The sequence below is a fragment of the Clinocottus analis genome, unplaced genomic scaffold (genome assembly GCF_023055335.1).
Source record: "Clinocottus analis isolate CAN_PGR_092001 unplaced genomic scaffold, fCliAna1.0.p SCAF_5, whole genome shotgun sequence".
Lineage (NCBI taxonomy): Eukaryota > Metazoa > Chordata > Actinopteri > Perciformes > Cottidae > Clinocottus > Clinocottus analis.
In genome coordinates, this window is record NW_027176207.1 from 10,266,912 (window position 1) to 10,286,143 (window position 19,232).

Genomic DNA, 19,232 nt, shown 5'->3' on the forward strand with positions numbered 1-19,232 from the left:
ACGCTAAAAGAAAAACTACAAATACTCAGATTCAGATTCACTGCACTGGCTCGTCTTTATATTGACTGAGGAAAATACTTTATATTGTTTTTTGGTTCAGATAAACTCCCCTTTGATACAATGACCCAAACCCCCTAACACACCTGAATGAAGGCTAAAGAGTTGCAACGTTAGCAAAGTGCTTGAGTGTCAGCCGTGTGTTCAAGGACAACATTTGCAGGACAGTTTATCTGCTGCGTCACTCAGCCACACAGTGCTCTGCAGCTGACCGGCCTCTGCAAGGAGAAGAACAAGAGGGGAATGCCCGGCAGGCATGTGTTGTTATCTGAGCATCCAAACACAGACATGTCATTACACTAACGAGAGACAGTGTGATCATTCAGGAAGTGTGACTCAGGCAAAAAGTACCTGAGCATTAACATTCACTTTGAATGAGTTTCAGTGATACTGTAAGAATTTTAATTTATTAATAGGAGCGTCTTTACTTGGGGCTTTAAGAAGTGATTTTGTATTAAAACTTTACATGAGTAATGAATGGATGAGCTCGCAGACGAGTAGAAACTCACCCTGAAACTGAGGGTTACCAGTGACATTTGTGCAGATCAAATTCTCGTCGCATAGTTCCCAAGGAAACACTGTACCATACTCATTACTGATTCAAAATGTAATCTTCAACTTACGGAACAACCATGCTCGTGTGTTTTTGGAGGAGCATCGTTTGTACCGTGGTGTTGACCTTCTAGGGGCCTCTGTGTGCATTTCTGTTGAGAAGCAATCTGGTCAGGTGAGATTTCTTCACAAACCAGTTTCAGCTGACAAGCAACGGCGGCAAACTCCTCCTCTGATTTCTCCCTGAACAGCAAAACATGTAGGTGAGGCAGCCACTGTCAGCTCCCCCGCTAAATGCAATAAAAGCCTCCACGCGCTTCTCGAGGCTAAACCCCCCCCAGCTCTCCGCAACACACAGTCTTACCTCCCTGAGGAGACCAACAGAGCTACAGCATGGCGTCTGCAGGACGACAGATTCTGGGTTTGGTCCTGGCCATCCTCGGCTTTCTGGGGAGCATCATCGTCTGCGCTCTCCCCACATGGAAAGTCACAGCCTTCATCGGTGCCAACATTGTCACCTCTCAGGTGATCTGGGAGGGTTTGTGGATGAACTGTGTGACCCAGAGCACAGGTCAAATGCAGTGCAAAGTCTACGACTCCCTCCTGGCCTTACCTCAAGACCTGCAGGCTGCCAGAGCCCTCGTCATCATCGCCATCATCGCCGGGGTCCTAGGGCTCCTTCTCGGCGTGGTCGGGGGCAAGTGCACCAACTTTGTGGATGACGAAAGGGAAAAGAGCAAAGTGGCCATTGCTTCTGGAATCATCTTCATCATCGCAGGCCTCTTGGTGCTCATTCCCGTCTGCTGGACCGCCAACACCATTATTCGGGATTTCTACAACCCCGTTCTGACCAACGCTCAGAAGAGGGAGCTTGGGGCCTCGCTCTACATCGGCTGGGGCTCTGCAGGGCTGCTGTTCCTGGGTGGAGGCCTCCTCTGCAGCTCCTGTCCCCCCAGAGATGAGAACAACTATGACGTGAAGTACTCTAAGGCTCGCTCGGCACACAGCAGCAAGGCTTACGTTTAGATCCTCAGCGGGAAGCAACACTGGGCCAGTCTGTTGGAAAGAGACAAAGAGTTTATGAAAGGTGTGCCTTCTGTTTGTCCCATAAAGATGACTCCACCATTTAGAGTAATAGTCTGAAAGGTGGTTAAAGTAGATAGGAGTATAACAGTGTAACTGAAGTACATTGATAAAAAATCCACTCTGTCGTAAAATTTGCAGTTTTGTTTAATTCTATATATTAACACAATGTTTTTTGTATTTTTAACACTTTTACACAGTTGTCCTTGTATGCTGTTCATTAGTCCTCCTCATTAATACTTCAGGTTTCCATTGACAGATGAGATTCAGAACATGACTGCTATATATTTATAGCAGTCATTCATATGTAAATATTTGTTTTTGTATGTTTATGAAATGTGCATGTAAAGTTAACGTTTTGTGTCCAACCCTGATACTTTCTTCTTTTTCTCATGAAGACATGAATATTGATGATTATGTTACTGATTCACAGTAGCTGTTTGAGTAGAATTTTCTTAAATGTTTGTTTGTCATTTGTAGGAAACATATTTGTGAGAAAATAATATATAAATTATCTTAAGTCCTTTACAATCTTGTCACTGCATTTTTATTAAAGGAAATAACAGTTAGAGTGAAGACATGTGCCAAAAAAACTGGTTGTAAAGCGGATCAGGTTTTTCAAGCTGAGCTGAAAGACTCCTCACTAACAGGTTGTGAGGCGAAGTGTTTCCTGCCAAAGAAACGTTGCAAAATAAACAAAGAGACTGAGTGATAACTGTGTATGTCTTGAGTGTGAATGTGAGTTAGTATTCCCTTTTTTATCTTGGTAAATTAAGCAAAAGAAGAAGAGATTTTCAGTATTATGCAAAAATGACATTTGTGTTTGTCATTATGTGAAGAAAAAAGTGTGTGAAGTGTTCTCTGTTTATTCACTTGAAGATTGGAACATAGTTTTTTTTCTTGAATGAAAATTACTTAAGTTGCGACTTTATTTGTAATACAATTTTTATTCTCAATATATTACAACTTTATCCTCGACTTCTAAGAGAACACAGTTATGTGGGAGATGTTTTGCATAAGTATGTGTTTATCATGGACTGAAATGTGTCACATGTTTATATAAAAAGAAAAACACAGAAGAGGAGGGAAGCGTAAATTATGCCAACGTTTGTGTTGACACAGCAGAGACAACATTTAAGGAGAAAGGTTACGAATTAATTAATGAATTAACTATGAATTAATTTAAATTTAAAAGCAATATAGAAGGCTTACATCATTATATTTGATCTTTTTTCTTTTACCTAAATGGATTTTCACCATAAACTAGTGCATAGAAATTCAATCTAGGAAATTAAATGTCTGACACTCAAAATGTCCCGTGAGAGGGGCCCCAGATTAATATTTATATTAATTATATTATATTTGTCCCAAATTTTGAAACAAAATCCACGCCCTTGATCAAAAGTATCTCTCTGAACTTTAGAAGGACAGTAAGATTAAGGATTATTTTGAGCCGTATTAAAAGGTTAAGTAGTGTGTGTGTGTGTGTGTGTGTGTGTGTGTGTGTGTGTGTGTGTGTGTGTGTGTGTGTGTGTGTGTGAGGGGTTTTGCATGTTTCAAACAGGTTTTTTTGCACAATAGGCGCTGCTAGAATGAAAACTGGTTTTCTCCCAGGAGATTGTGTTCCACATTATTCTCCTTTTGTTACAGAAATATATTCTGCACGCACACATTATTCACATGCACAAAAGCGTTGCCAGAGGACGTGAATACATATACACACACACACACACACACACACACACACACACACACACACACACACACACAGACACACACACACACACACACACACACACACACACACACACACAATGAGCTCACTCCAGTATTAACATTTGAATCAAATCAAATCTGACTTCTGCAGAAAGAAAATGATGCAGCGTCTCATGAGTGTGTATTTTGTAAACTTTGCCCAGAGGCCTACCATTCTCTCTGCTTTAACCAAACCCTATCATTACCAGAATATTTTCATCATCCAAAGATGATGAGGGAGGGAATAGATGATGTCACGGTTTCACAGCTACAACTCTCATTCTCTCCCTCTCTGTCTTTCCGTCAGCCTCCTCCCTCTTTTCTTTCCCTGTAGAGTAGGTGTGGTGCATCCACCTGACCAGTAGCGCACAGGCAGCCGCTCAGGTGACAGAAGAGAAAGAACACACAAAGGCGACACAGAAAGAGAGAGAGAGAGAGAGAGAGAGAGAGAGAGAGAGAGAAAGAGAGAGAGGGAGAGAGAGAGAGAGAGAGAGAGAGAGAGAGAGAGAGAGAGAGGATGAGGAAGCGGACAGCAGTTAGGGATACGAAGAAGGAGGGACTGAAACAAAAGAAAAGTGTGCTGTAAACAAATAAGCTGAGGCTGAGAGAGACACACCCGGCGTCAAGCTACTGGAGCCTGGACGGACGACTGAAAGAGTCAGACAGGGCTCTGCATTACTGGGACACACGCTTCACAACATCGCAACTATGCCAAGAACAAAATAGCTGAAGAGAAGCGCGTAAATGGAGGTGAATGAGAACGGCAACCTCACACTTTGAGAAAAATTGAAGAAACAGAGAAGCTTCCAGAGAGAGACAAGAGAGGAGACGAGTCACCAGGAGTTCAAACAAAAGCTCCACAGACAAGAATAAACCATTTGAGCCCTTTGCAAAGATCTGTGAGGATTTCTTGAGCACCTTCAGAGATCTTCGCAGCCCTCGTACGTCATGGCCTCTATGGGGATGCAGATGCTGGCCAGCGCCCTGTGCCTGCTGGGTTGGGCAGGGGTCATCATCAGCTGCATACTGCCCATGTGGCGGGTCACGGCCTTCGTAGGGAGCACCATCGTCACCTCCCAGACCATCTGGGAGGGCATCTGGATGACCTGTGTGGTCCAGAGCACCGGGCAGATCATGTGTAAACCTTACGACTCTCTCCTCGCTCTCAGCGCAGACCTGCAGGCCGCCAGGGCTCTCATCGTCCTCGCCATCGTCACAGGCAGCGCAGGCCTCGTTCTGGCCTTTGTTGGAGGGAAATGCACCCGCTTTTTGGATGAAGAAGGAGGCGGAGTCAAGGGCAAGGTGGCTGTCGCAGCAGGGGCAGTTTTGATTGTCACAGGGTTGCTGTGTTTGATTCCCACATCGTGGGCAGCCGGGTCCGTGGTGAAGAAGTTCTACACGGCCGCCATAGATGCTCAGCGGAGGGAGATTGGAGCCAGTCTCTACATCGGCTGGGGAGCGTCCATCCTGCTCATTCTGGGAGGGGGTTTGTTCATCAGCTCAACGTGCCCCCTTAATGCCCACAACACAGACAAGAGCCCTTCTGTCCGCTACCTGGCGGTCCGCTCCTCCAACGGGACCAGCAGGGCACCTACTCAACCCAGAAGAGTACCACCTGCAGCGCTTCCCAAGTCTCAAAGCAACGATGGAGCATCAACAAAGCCACCACTGTACACAAGACCTCCATGGGAGGACGGGCCTGAGCCGAACTCCAGACTGGAGTCAGAAGGATCGTGGGCACCATCGACAAAGTCTCAGATGAAAAGACCGGAGTCAACAAAGTCTGAAACCAGCGAGGCGCTGTCTACAAAATCTCAGCTGAAACGAGCAGAAATGGAAGAGATTTTATCAGTTCAGAGTGATAATGAAGATGCGTCCTCAAATCCAGCGAGAACATACTTATGATATGACACACATTCACACACGTTACTCACTTTAACACAATACAGACGTTTTACATGTAGGAATTAGAAGTTTACTTATTTTGTGACAGTTTACTAAGGAAGAGTGGTTAATTGTATTTGTAGTTATCTTTATAGTTTGTACATGTTGCTTTGATATAATGCCAGAAAGAAGGATGTCTGGACTCCGTTCTCAATATGCAGGAGAATAGCAGTGTTACATTGTTATGTGCACTGAAGGAGAATTTAAAACCAAACACATTAACAAACTGAATCCAGGTGCAAGTGAAGTATCTTTTTTTTTAAAAATCACTGTAATTAGCTTTGACATGTTGTGGGGCATCACACTGGTATCAACGTTACTCACAGGATGAATCCATCCACATTACCAACTTCAGCTAAGACGTTTTAGCTTGTTTGTTTCTGCTGGTCTGAACAACATCAGACGTAATGAAGCATATTCTAGCCTTCTTTAAATTAATACCAATGTTTTTTGTTTTTTTTAGTATGTGCTAATTTAATGAGATCTATGGCCATGAAAATCATCAATATATAAATAGTTACACTTTTTAGATTGTGATTTTGTTACAACTGTGAAATGGGATTCTGTGTTTATTTTATTTGTACAGATATTGTTGACAGATATTTGTGCATTTTCATTCATATTTTTCAATAAATTAGTGTATTTTGATTGAGTTAGTCTTTTTCACCATTTTAAATGTTTTTAATGAGCTAATAGATGACACATAACCTGAAAGCAGCCTTTCTGTACAACATGGACTTTCATTCCAGCTCCTGGCTTTTAAAATCTACATGAAAAACTGGTTTGACAGAGAGTGTATTAGCAGCGTGCAGGTGTGTAGGGCTGAAGGAGGGAGCCACAGTTTGTTTGTAGAGAGGATTTAACTTCAGTTTCAGTCAGAGATGTTTATTATTTATTCATTTAAATATGCAGTAGCATCACGAGCTGATCTAATGCTGCCAGTAATCTAACATGCTAAATACAGAAGTTTTACTTCAGAGAGGACTTTGTGTTATGGATACATTTACTTAGCAAGCCAAATGGTAAATGGACTGTACTTGTAGCGCGTTCCATGTGTTCACACACATTTATACACAGCTATGGGAGTCAACACAAACTAAATAAAGTGTTCTGGCTTTGATCAATGTTTAGGTGCACGACTGACCCGGCAGCACAGGCCACCTTAACTTCATGAACTGGATTGATGTTCATGCCGGTCTCTTGCAATTGTGAAACACTGCCATCCTATGGTCACTGGAGGAAATATGATAATATTCCATGTTTCAGGTCCTGCTTGTCCCAATTCAAGGCCACATACTACATATATGCAGTTGACTACAGCCATTAGCTTGAATTGTTTTTCATAGAACACAGTTTTTGCAATAAGCATCAATAATAAGTATTAACAATAAGAAATAATTCAAATATTATGTGATGGCATGTCTACTGCTACAATTGTCGAATGCTGGTGCCAATAAAACTTTAAAATGATCCAAAAATGTTTTTTCCAAAACTTAATAGTTATGTTTTGAGTTGTTTTCCAGAGATATTCCAGGAGCTGTTTCTCCTTCTTCCATAGTTTGTGGTGTTTGGCAGCTGCTTGTTGCACACTGCATTGTTGGAGGAACGTTATATTTTGTACGCATGTATATTCAGTCGAGTTTCCCATTTGAACATTATCGTGCGTTCGTGTTGTTATGAGAGGTACACATAACCAGATGAAACGTTTCCTGCCGCTGACCTTCCTCTTGTCTACTTTCCACCTCAGTGACAGCTACACAACTCCAAGGCCCTTTATCCTCCATCTGCTTCAGCTCACGCTCCAGAGCAGCTTTGTATTACAGGTTGCAAACCCTTTCTCTGCATGTCAGACAAACGTAGCCACCTGAAAAGAACAGGTGACAGTGTAGCAGCGTCGCTGATGGGAACCATTGACAGATAACACCTAGCCTACATAAAATACAATACAGCCCGGTTTGAAACACGATAAAACATTCACAATGATGTTTCATGCAATATGGATTGACGCCTCCACCACAATGTTTGACCTGGTTTGCAGGCGAAGCGCGGCCCTCCACACATATAAAAATGTGCTCCACACTTCACAACCAAGTCAAATCATCCTGCAGGAAGAGGTGAGTAAACACAGTGAGCACATCTGTCACAAGAACAATGCTTCCTGTTCGTAAAAGCTGCATTTGATGGCCCTGTTAACATCAACGATTTGAATTTACACTCCCTCTTTGGACAGGCATATAATGTTTTATAATGCTAATAAGTAATGCTTTTCTTGAAGTCTTGGGCCTCTTTCAACAGCGATGCTTCCATTGAAACTGGCTGAGCGTCTGCTAATTCTTATCCATAAGAGGCCAAGGCAGATAAGAAAAAGGCCGAGGGAGCATGAACAGAAAAGAGGACACAGGATAAGATCACTCCAAGGTTTAAAGAAGGGGAACAGTTTCTCATCAGTGTTCATGTTGCAAACTCATCTTTGTCTTGTGCATTATGCTCTGAGCAAGTGTGACACAACTTCAACTGTTGAAAACGTTTTACCTTCCGTCTCAAATTTTCTTTTGTTTCATATCAGCTGAACAAATATATTGTACTGATACTGAAGTTCTTACTTAGTAGTTGTAGTAGTGTTCTACCGTCGATAAGTTATCGCTCTGTTCCCACTAAGAAATGTTTCTCAGTAGGTTAGTTTGTAACTAGAGAGAGGAGCTGTGGTGGTAATAAAATATGAGTCTTTTTGAATCGTCTGCATCTCCATTATGAAGCTTGGATATTCACCAAGACCTACTACAAATCCATCAAGTTGTGTTTCTTGACTTAAACAACAACATACAATTGTCATATATTTTAACAATCATGCAGTTTTACCAAACACACTGTTTTCTAAAATAAATTCTAAGCTCATTCAACCACATTTTACAAACAAACTATTCTACGTCACACAAGGAAGTACATTGCTCCAGCCATTAAAACAGGACAGACTTTAAATTATTCCATTATTTAAAACCACTCATCCTATTCAGGGGTCGCGGGGGGAGCCAATCCCAGCCAACGTGGAGCCAAGACAGGTTCACCCTGAACAGGGCGCCAGACTGAAGCAGGCTGACATACAGGCACAGACAACCAATCACGTCTATACGGGCAATTTACAGTCATCAATTCACCTCGGATGCATGTCTTCCTCTGTGTGAGGAAGCCGGAGAACCTGGAGAGAACCGACGCTGACAGGTGAAGAACATGCAAACTCTACGCGGAAAGCCATGAATCTGTAAATCGAGATGTGACATTAACCCCAAACTTAAGATAAGATAAGCTCAAGATCAAGTCATATAAATAAACAGTAAAACAGTAAAAAAAAACAAAATAAAAAATAAGGAGAATATTAAATCTACAGATGGAATATAAAAAAAAGTGTATATGAAAGTATTGCACCAGGTGATGAATTAAATTAAAGTGTTCACACGTGTTCAGGTGGTTCGTGGTCTGCTGGGGGTTCAGCTTATTATGCAGCCTGACAGCAGCAGGAAGAAAGGACTTGCGGTACTTTTCCCTGAGACACCGAGGATGAATCAGCCGGTGTCTGAAGGAGCTGTGCAGCGCTGCCAGAGTGTCCTGTATGGGGTGGGAGGTGTGGTTCATCAGGGAAGAGAGCTCAGCCAACACCTCCACAGTATGAAGGATACCTATTGCTAAGACACATGAGCACAATGAGAGCAAACAAAACCGTAGGAACTCATAATAGGAAAAGAATAAAGTTCCAGGCACATCAACAGTGCAGCCCAGGACCGAAGCTCACTTATATTGTTTTGCTCTCTACTCTGATTAAACCATACAATCAGTAAAAGAAGACTATACAGATTATTATGGGATCAGCTGATTTTGCAGCAAATTGACAAGTGGTATTGTTGTTAGATCTGACTCATTTATTTTTTTTTTTCCCCACACAAAAGTTATATCTTAAATATATAACCCAAAACTATCCGCTCATCGTAGATATTGGCTTATTATTCTGCCGTCTACTTTTTTCTGCTTCCGTTATTGTATCAGACTTTAAAAAATGATCGAACTCCAACACGTTCTCTTGTTTTTTTCTGGTTCAATGTAAACAAAAGATCACAGTACAAACTCGTAGATTAATTTAGCCCAACATGGCTGTGAAGAGTTCATTACACCAATATGAAATTAGGGTACATTTTTATTTCATTGCACACAAATCCAAATGGCTTTTGTAAACACAGTAACACTCTTCACTTCATTTCAATATGAATATTTTTGAATGCACAGACACACGATGCAGATTTCATCACTGTATTCAAAAGCAGTGAGTCTCTAAAGGCTCGTGTCAACAGTATTTTCTCACTTGAAGAAAATGTTTTTGCTCTGAAATACCGTTGCCTTAGGTTTGTACTCTAGATGCGTGAGCTGATGTCAGGCTGTGATTCTTTCTAATTCACTTAAAAAAAATCTATCTAATCTGCAAGTAAACATGCTGTATAGAAACTACTGGATGTTGTGGTAATTTACTAAAATTGTATAAATAGTGATGTCATGTAGTTACAATTTAAGTTGTTTAATTTGCAAATATTTGTTGAATTCAGTCTGAAGTGCAAACTTGTCTACAAAATTTAAGCAGTCAAAGTAGACTTTTAAAACATCTGAGTTACTCTGAAATATTGAGATTATTAATTCTAAGAATGATCTATTCTAGACACATTACGCTAGATTAATTAAATCCTTGTGTATAAAACAACAACTGATGTTTTCACAAGCAAAAAACAAAAAACATGCCGTATGATCAATGTGGTAATTAAACTATATGCACAACATCATTTGACAAATCAAATCATTACAACAGTGTTGTGCATATGAGAAACATTTAGGCAACCCATAGGCACAAGATGGTTTAAGGTGCCAATTTTTTAATGACTGGACTTGAATTTGGCAGGATAAACCCATTCTAAAAATATTTAACAAACTCCCCACAATGACTGCAAGAAAACATGTATGGTGATGTTATTTAAGCATTTATAGGACAAATAAATAAGGTCAAAAAATACAAATTGAAGCACTTATGTAATGGTTTGAAAAAAAAAAAAGGACACTTCCACAATTACATATACACAAGACCAATGTTGGCCTCATTTATAAACCAATGGGAAAAAATGAACCAATCATTTTTCCCTGTTCAGTCCATAAAGAAGTCTGTCCAAATAATCAACACGCTGCGTCTCTGGCTGTGCATTCGGCATCCAGCCTCTCCCTTTTTGAGGATACAATGAGGAGTGGAAATGAATGAACTTTCACTAAGTTTATGCAGGTCTATATTTGTGAAGTACAGTGCACACACACTGCACACACACTGCCGTCAATGATCTTTACCATTTGAATCACTATTGGACTTAACCAAGTTAAACGTTAATGGATACCACTGTTTATCTGAAACGAATGGATTCTACCTGCAGTGATCGTCTCCAACACTGACCCTGAGAAGTACATGAGCTGAGGAAGAAGAGAGAACAGGAAAGGCCTGAATCTGTAAATCGGGTGTGGCATTAACCCCAAACTTGACGGACATATTGCTAAGACACATGAGCACGATGAGAGCGAATAAAACCGTAGTAACTCCAATCGTAATAGTAAAAAATAAAGTTCAAGGCACATCAAGTCTACAGTATGAAATATAAAAACTTGAAATGGCAGAGCTAAAGCTTGTAAGTGTACACTATATGTTTATGAACTACCACGACGAGGCACTAACAACAACAGAGGCACCTGTGTGCTGTTAACCGAAAACCAACCAACAGCAGACAAACACAAGTAAAAGACCGAAACAAAGACCAAACACAGCGTTTCATCTTTTTAAGGAGTGTCACATCTAGACATCGTCCCTGCACACGTCAGATTTGGACTTTTGTGTCGCAATCACGACTTTTATAAATTACTTTTATCCGCAAGATTACTAATTTATTTTTTTTACATTAAATATTAATGATCAAGAGTTGTTTTTAAGTGTATTTAGTGTTCAAAGCTACATTTAGCTTGGTACATGTATAATCAGAAATGTGGGCATTTATTCATTTCTTATTTACTATTTTGAAAAGTCAAGTTTGAGAAACACTTTGCTGGTTTGAAAGAGGATGACCATATTAATAAAATCATATGGATATTCATAACTTTTCAGAATATCCTCCAGCCTGGAAAAGGTAATTTACCAAATTACATTGAATACAGGAACTTTGCCTAAAGCCGCTCTGCCTCGAACATGAACCCCTGAACCCCCATGAATCCCTGTCCCAAAATGTTGTTCAGGGATAAATGTCTAACTTGTCACATGACACATTACAGCTAAATGTCCCTTAAAACCACAAGAAAACATCAGCAACACAATAATACATCCGTCTTCAGCACCATGTCGTGAATCAGTGTTGGATGACACGTTAGTGTGTTCACTGTGTACGTAAAAAGAAATGTGGAAAGTGCTGTAATGAAGCAGGTGGTACGACCAAGCAAGACAACCTGCAGGCAGCCGAACTAGCGGCTTTGTTGTTGAGGGAACATTTAAAGTCTTTCCATAGCACACAGTCGTGGTGTATGTGTCGGTCTGTTAGTTTCAGCCAGGTAAAAACAATAATCAAACATGTTGAGGAAGCACTGGGTCGCAACAGCCGGAGCCCTTCTTCCTCATGTTGCAGGACTCGGATCACACTTCTTCAAAGAAGGCCATCTGAGACATGTACGCAGAGTTTCGCTGTAAAACAAGACAAGCAGTTTAAAATAGCAAAAGGAGGCCAAACTCTGTGCAAAGAAATGTGCATTTGTGGTGTGATAAGCAACTTAAAGACAAGACGTATGTGCTCAGTTGTGTAAAATCAATACTGATGCCGTTAATACTTCCGTGTTTCATGTGCTCCACATCCTACATGTGTAGTCACCCCACGACAAAGTATTTAAAACAGAAACCCTCTAAACTGTTTTTGCTTAAGAAATGTTTCTTATTTAATTATAGAAGATAATATTTGTGCTCCATGTATACAATAACAATTCAGACAGGACAGTCAACATCTGTGTACTGTCAAATGAAATCATAATGATACGAAGAGCGCATACATACGTTGCTGTGAGGTAAGTAGACAGGCTCCTGGGTGTATCCCCTCGCTTCATTGCGCAGGCTGTAGACGCCAGCCTGTTGCTGCTGCTCCTCCAGTTTAAGAGACTCGATCTCCGTCTTCAGCTCCTTCAGCTGGTCCTGCAGGTGTTTACTCTTCTCCATGTACTCCAGCCTGTTTTAAAGCATGTCAGGATATCATGCACAGTTGGCTCTGTACTGTCTTTCTAAAGTGTTGTTGCAGGGGATCTAATCTCACCTCTCTCTCTCGATCTCCATAGACAGCCTTTTCATGTCGGAGTCCTTGAAGTCAAGGCGCGAAGATGTTGATTCATATGCAAAGTCGGCTGCTTCAGGAGGTGCAGGAGGTGCAGGTGGAGCGGAGTAGGCTGCTATGAGCTGCAAGACAGGCAAACACATGTCAAGTATGCAGTAGCACAATGGCAAAAATATATAGTGATATGAAGCTTCACATAATGTACTTTATGCATTATGTATAGTGACGTACCTGCCCTTTGATAGCTGTTATTTGGCCTGACAACACAAAATAAAAGCAAACCGTTCCTATACAACTAAATCAAATCGATAAAAAAACATTTTAATAGTTGGGGTATTAGTGCACATTGTATTCACACTTATCATGTCTCGTTTGGTAGTATATTTATCTGGTTAAATTGCTTTTTGTTGGAAAATGTAGAATCACAAAGGCTCCTTTCTAGTATGACAACGATGATTACCCTTCCCAATAGTGGAGGAAATGCACTAACCATCACAGATTGGGGATTCATACTTTAGAAATAAGCACAGCAGGCAATCAATGGCTTGAGCTAACAAAATGACTGCACTGAAAGGAGCTGTATTTATATTGCAGGGATATTCAGTAACAGCCTTCTAAACACAAAGAAAGCTACATTCATCCACAAAGAGAAAGAACAAAGGCATCAGCACAAAGAGCACACATGCAGCAGTAGCATCACCGTACAGGGTATGTTGTTTTTGTGATCTCCAGCAGCTTCTGTTTGGCTCTCCGCTCAGCGTCCTTTGCCTCGGTCAGGTCTTGTTTCAGGTGATCTGCCTCCTTCAACCTGGAATGAAAGGTCTGGTTGGCTCAAGGCTGTCGGTTAACATGCAGTAAACAGTGAGAGTATTATAAACATATTATGGATTCATATAACTTAATTGTAACATTGACTTTTCAATGAAAGATAAGATCAATTGAATCCATATAAAAACATCTGGAAGTGAGTAATAACTAAGTAAAACAAATGCTTTAGGCGACACCAGTCAACATGACTCCAGACCTTCTCTCAGACTGCTCCACCAGTTTCACAGCCAGCTGCTCTGCCTCCCTCATCTTCTGCTCCATCAACCTTTTCTCCTCCTTGGTCTTCATGGCGGTGACCTCTAACCTCTGCCTGTCCTGCTCAGCATCTGCAGCCTTGTGGGCCAACAGCTTGGCCTCTTCTTCAGCAATCTGAGCCTTCTCTGCCAGCAGGTCTGCTGTCTCCTCAGATCGCAACTACAGAAAAGGCATTGTAACAAACTAGTATCAGTAAATACCAAGATAAGATTGCGGAAGAGTTTAGCGCTTCGCCTGATGGAGAAATCTGGCTCGGTATTCTCAACAACAGGATTGTGAAGCTTGTTGCCGAAACAGGAGCTCACCAAAAGTCTGGAAGATTCAACAATTAAATCATGTCACAAACGAAGCTCTCACCAGGGCCTCGTTGGCCAGTCGTGCCTCGTCCTGCAGCTGGAAGAGTCTTCGTTCCATCTCTTCTTTTGCCCGTTCTGCTTCCTCTCTCATCTGTTTTTCCCTCGCCAGGATTTGACGCTCCATCTAGATGGATGCCAGGAAAGCCCATTTAAGCTATATATGTGTATGCATAGTGTAATCACATCTAATCGGTTATTCTTGTTACTTTTGTGGCGATGAGAACACTGACCTTCTTGCGGGCCTTCTCCTCCTTGGCTTGAGCTTTCATCTGTTGCACTTCAATGGAGTCCACCTTCCTCCTCCTCATGAATAGATCGTGGTTACCGATGCACAACTGCAGGATCTAAAGACAACAGAAAACCAGCAGAATCTTACTTCACATAACTCTCACCTAACTTTGTTATCGTTGAACATTCATTTGGACAAAGAGCCGACCAACCAGCTTGTTGACGCGCAGTTGAGATGAGTAGAACTTGAAAACATCTTTCTTCTTATCCAGGGGTTTGATAGTAAACTGCAACATGGGAAGGTTAAAGGTTCATTTTACTACACTATTGACTCAACTTTTGTGCATTGTTTTGACACAGCCAACTGATTAGAGTGAAAATCCTGCTGCAGATGTTATGAACAGCTTTATGCATTAGCAGTTTTCTTTTCCACATATAAAGTCAAAACAATATTCAAGCTTTCCTCGCAAAATAATGATGGATGTGGAATTTACATGCAGCTAATCAATAAGAAAAAAGGTGGTTGCCACTTTATAATGCAGCCATTTCTCCACCTCCTCCAAGGTGACAGGAAAATGCAGGTCCTGACCAGAGACCAGTGTTTGCATTTACCTCCTTTTCGCTGTAAGAGATGTTGCGAATGCCGCTCCAAGGAAAGGATTTGTTGGGGTTGAGTTTGCTGTTGGGGTTGTAGATGTGAAGTCCTTGAGCATCCACTCCAAGTAACAGGTCTGTGTCCCTCTTATTTTGCTGGTAATGAAATGTGTGAAAGAAATGTAAACCGACCATGTCAGTAATGTTTAAGGTTGTTAAAGCACCATGCAAAATGTACCTTCATTGACAGAACCTCAAGGCACAGTTATTGACACTCACTGTAATTGCAAAGTAGCTGACACCGTACATCTCAAGGTCTTGAGCAATTTTTAAGTATTCCATCTCAGCCTCATCTCTGTATGGACAATGTGACAAATAATCAATCACATCAAAGCACAATACTTTTAACACAAGAATGTAGGACAACACGTTTTGTAAAGGGGTTCATTTCTCTCTAAATGCTGGATTTCGCCAGTCCTACCTGGCGATGCCTCTGTGCTCCGCATACCAAGCTGTGATCTTCTCTTCCCACATGTCAGCGGTCATTTGGTATTGCATCAAAACCTAGAACACAGACACAGGAAAAAACATGATGTACTGCGCGAGCATGCGCACACACACACACAAACCAAATCTCAGATGATATGATGAACAGCCTGAGGATTTAGAAGGTTGAGCCAAAACACACGCGCACGCACACGCACACACACACACACACACACACACACACACACACACACACAGCGGTGGCATTAAACACCAAACAGACATTTAGTACAAGTGACTAACGAAAGTCAAAAAGTAAACTTACTCGTTTCGGCAAAAGCTCATCTTGTGCCAGGAAGCCCGGCTTGTGAAAGTTTGGGTCATAGTCTCCATACTGTGAATGAAATTGAGGAGAAGATGGCGAAAAACAAAGAAATAAATATAGTTACTGTTGCACATTAACAAAACTTAAAAATATATATCCAAGACAAACAGAAAAGAAAATAGATTGTTTTTGCACCATTATATACATAATGGTGCAAAAACACTCACACACACACACACACACACACACACACACCATCTGCACTGTAAATAAGTTGAGCTGTCTCTTCCACACACAGAGAGCCTCTTAGCATAAAGATGATCAAACTTTGTTTCTTACAGGAGGACAAACATACTGCTGGTGATGGTACAGTAAGAGAACATTAACCTCGTAGGGCTTTCTTACCTTGGCCTGGACAGCATAGGACGCCAACAGAACAGATGCTTCAGGGGAACAGAATATCTCCTCATCTAAGATCTGTTTTTTCACCTATACAAAAATTTGAATAAATGTATAAAACATGAATTCAGTTTTCTAAAACATGGAGAGGAATTCTGTTTACCTATGAGTATAAAACTGACAACAAAATCCACAAAAGTGTTTGTACAAAACAAACAAACAATGATGCCAAAGAAAAGATGCAACAATACCAATACTGACTCAAATGGCTGAAACGGGTATCTGCAACAATGGGGTGATCTGCTGCCCTCATTTTAATCACAAAAAAAACAATTTTATACAATTATATCGATGTATTTCTTTGTTATATTACATTTGAGTCACACCTGATATTGCCTTCACCATAAAAATATTATCCTACTTCCTTCCACAAAGTGAAACATACAGTTTATTAATTAATGGCGTCGGATCGGGACTCGATATCGGCCGATACTCCAAGCCCACAAATCAGTATCGGTCCTGAAAAAGTCTGCTCAGTGCATCCCTGGGCAAAAAGTTAATTTACAATAAATGTTATCAGTTCTATTACCTGTAGGAAGAAGAGGTGCTGAGTTATCTCCTGGACCAGCTCTTCTTCTACTTTTTCTGGGAAGAATTTAGCCAGGAAATGAAATGTAATGGGAGAGTCCTTGGGAACCTCCTGGTCCAAGACCTTGGTGAACAAATAAACAGGAGAAGTAAAATCAGGTCAGGTCTAATTTATTTTAGACCTGACTCTTGGTAAAGCTGGAATGTCATATGATGATTAGTAACGTGATGATTACCTAGTTGCTTGCAATACTTTTGGCAAATAATTGTTTATTGGTCAACTTGGAATTTATAAACAATGTAAATAATCAATTAATTACAGAAGTTTATCAAGCAAACATGACAAACATCAGCTCACTTTGGCCTCTCTGATGTGAGAATTTGCTGTTTTGTAATATTTTAAACTGAATTTATTTTGGTTTTGGACTGATGCTCAATATAAATGTCACTTTGGACTCTGGTAAATTGTGATGGGTATTTTTTTATTGCGAAATTTTTGTAGACAAAACAATTATTTGATTGAAAAATAATAAATGAATTATATATGTATATGTATTATAAATGTGTTGCAGAATTAGTTCCATTCCCCTTAATCCAGAGTAGCTTAACATTTAAAATGGTGGACAACACATCAAAATAATCTGCATTGTGCAAAACATTTAAACCACACTTGACCATATTGTTGGAGTTGTGTGTTTTTTTCCCCCTCTTCAGCCAGTTCACGCCTTTACTCACCCGTTTCTCTTGTTTCAGCCAGGCGTAGGTGTCCTTTACTGTGTACCTGAGGCCAAAGAACCAGGTCTCCCGCAAACCTACAGTGCGACACACCAGATCGAACAGGTCTTTCCCTTTCCACTTCACCTGAGAGAAACAGCAAGTGACATCGAGACCAGTGAGTTAAGAGGCTGAAAGCAAACATGTTGTTCTGCAGCTGCTGTTCTGCACCCATTCCCTGGTAAAAGCATCCCAAACATAAATTTATATCTCATGCTCTTTTTGTGGAAAACAGAATATCAACTTTACTCGTTATGGTAAAATATTGATTCAACTCAGTTCAAAGGGTTTTTTCAGTATCTTATAGTGGAGGTGTTCCAACTTGCACTAACATGAAACATCAATACACGTTATCAGGGGGAGATAAAAGCAGAGGCACTATTTCACACAGCAGATGCTACTTTTTTAAAGAGCGTGACTATCAAGTAGACAGTGTAGTTAAATAGTTTACAAAATGAGATGCAGCAGTCAGGGAAGCTTACAACATCTGCTTAACAATTTCCCTGGAGGGAAATCCTGACTGATGCGATTCCAAGGAAGTTGAACGACTTCTTGCACGAGGCATATTTAAAAAAAAAAGAAGTAAACAATGAATGGTTCGTATATATGAGGAAACATGCTGAACTCTTGTCTCTTACATTAAGCAAAGTTAGTAGAACTGAAATACGAATTCATAAGCCATTAGATACATCTACACATCAAGACTTATACAAAAAACTAATAAGTCCAGCCTTTAAATAAATCCATACCTCACAGCTGAACTCCATTTCAGCATCCATGGTGATAACTTTGACTTTGAAAGTCTTTGGCTGTTTCTTCTTCAATCCGAGGATAGACATGTTTAGGGTGTTGCAGTCAACGAAACCTGTGCAAACATGACATTGTACAAGCGATGAGAAGGTTTGTATCCAGTAACTAGAACAATCCAGTGACATTTACACTTTTAAACGTTTTGGACAGTCGAGCCACAGTTAAGTGAAAGTGGTATTTGAGCTGGAAACAAGCTAGGCGATAATGATGTGAAGTTTAAAGCAGTTTTACAAGGAAAAAACACATCGTTAACGTTAGTGTACTTCTTAGTTAAAGACAACGTGCAGCTGAAATGTAGAAAAGGCCCATTACCAGCGAGCTACGGTACACACGCCTGCCGTCCAACAAGGGAGTCCAATGCTAAGCTAACTGATATTATACTAGACAACGCCAGCTCTTCAGCTACGCCACGGAAACGCACCAAAAGAAGTTGTAGACAGAGCGGGACTTTGGAGAGATCTCCATTATGAAATGTATCCAACGAATTTACTTTGTGAGCTGTTAAAGTTATTTAAAACACCATTTGGAAACAACTTTGCTAAAGTTATCTGTAGCTGCGTGCTTTCGTTGGTTAGCTTGCTTTTACATATCAGGACTTTCCAGAAGATTTTTTGTTTTGACTCCGAAGTCACTCTACAGGTGGGAACACGAACCGCAGCCTGGGATTCAGCCACTGCGCATGTGCGCGGATTTGATACATTGCCGCCTTCACTTGTTGTCGGAAATATTGCAACTCCAGGCGCAAGTAGGATGGTGACCGTGAATGCAGCACCACGCCAAATAAAAACTTTAATGCATAATTATCTGTCTGTCTGTTGGTTGACT

At 40.8% G+C, this 19,232-nt stretch overlaps 2 protein-coding genes across 3 annotated transcripts; one reads left to right on the plus strand and one right to left on the minus strand.

Annotated features, from left to right (window-relative positions):
• The first annotated feature begins 1,002 nt into the window (after positions 1–1,002).
• On the plus strand, positions 1,003–5,542 carry LOC137802173 (uncharacterized). Its single transcript, XM_068599809.1, has 2 exons — positions 1,003–1,485; positions 4,384–5,542. The coding sequence occupies exons 1-2, from the start codon at positions 1,003–1,005 to the stop codon at positions 5,350–5,352; spliced, it is 1,452 nt and encodes a 483-aa protein (XP_068455910.1). The 3' UTR covers positions 5,353–5,542.
• A 4,019-nt stretch (positions 5,543–9,561) lies between these two features.
• Positions 9,562–19,004, minus strand: nf2b (NF2, moesin-ezrin-radixin like (MERLIN) tumor suppressor b). Of its 2 annotated transcripts, none has more exons than XM_068599808.1 (17): positions 18,829–19,004; positions 18,347–18,462; positions 17,559–17,684; positions 16,825–16,947; positions 16,242–16,325; positions 15,837–15,905; positions 15,507–15,589; positions 15,305–15,380; positions 15,044–15,181; positions 14,644–14,718; positions 14,434–14,547; positions 14,205–14,327; positions 13,789–14,006; positions 13,470–13,572; positions 12,747–12,886; positions 12,494–12,662; positions 9,562–12,130 (listed from the first exon to the last, which is right to left on the minus strand). In XM_068599808.1, exons 2-17 carry the CDS (start codon positions 18,434–18,436, stop codon positions 12,083–12,085), a joined length of 1,779 nt encoding a protein of 592 aa, XP_068455909.1. In that variant the 5' UTR covers positions 18,437–18,462; positions 18,829–19,004; the 3' UTR covers positions 9,562–12,082. The 2 variants fall into 2 exon arrangements, with proteins under 2 accessions (XP_068455909.1, XP_068455908.1); XM_068599807.1 differs by having other exon boundaries at positions 18,720–19,004.
• Positions 19,005–19,232: the final 228 nt, after the last annotated feature.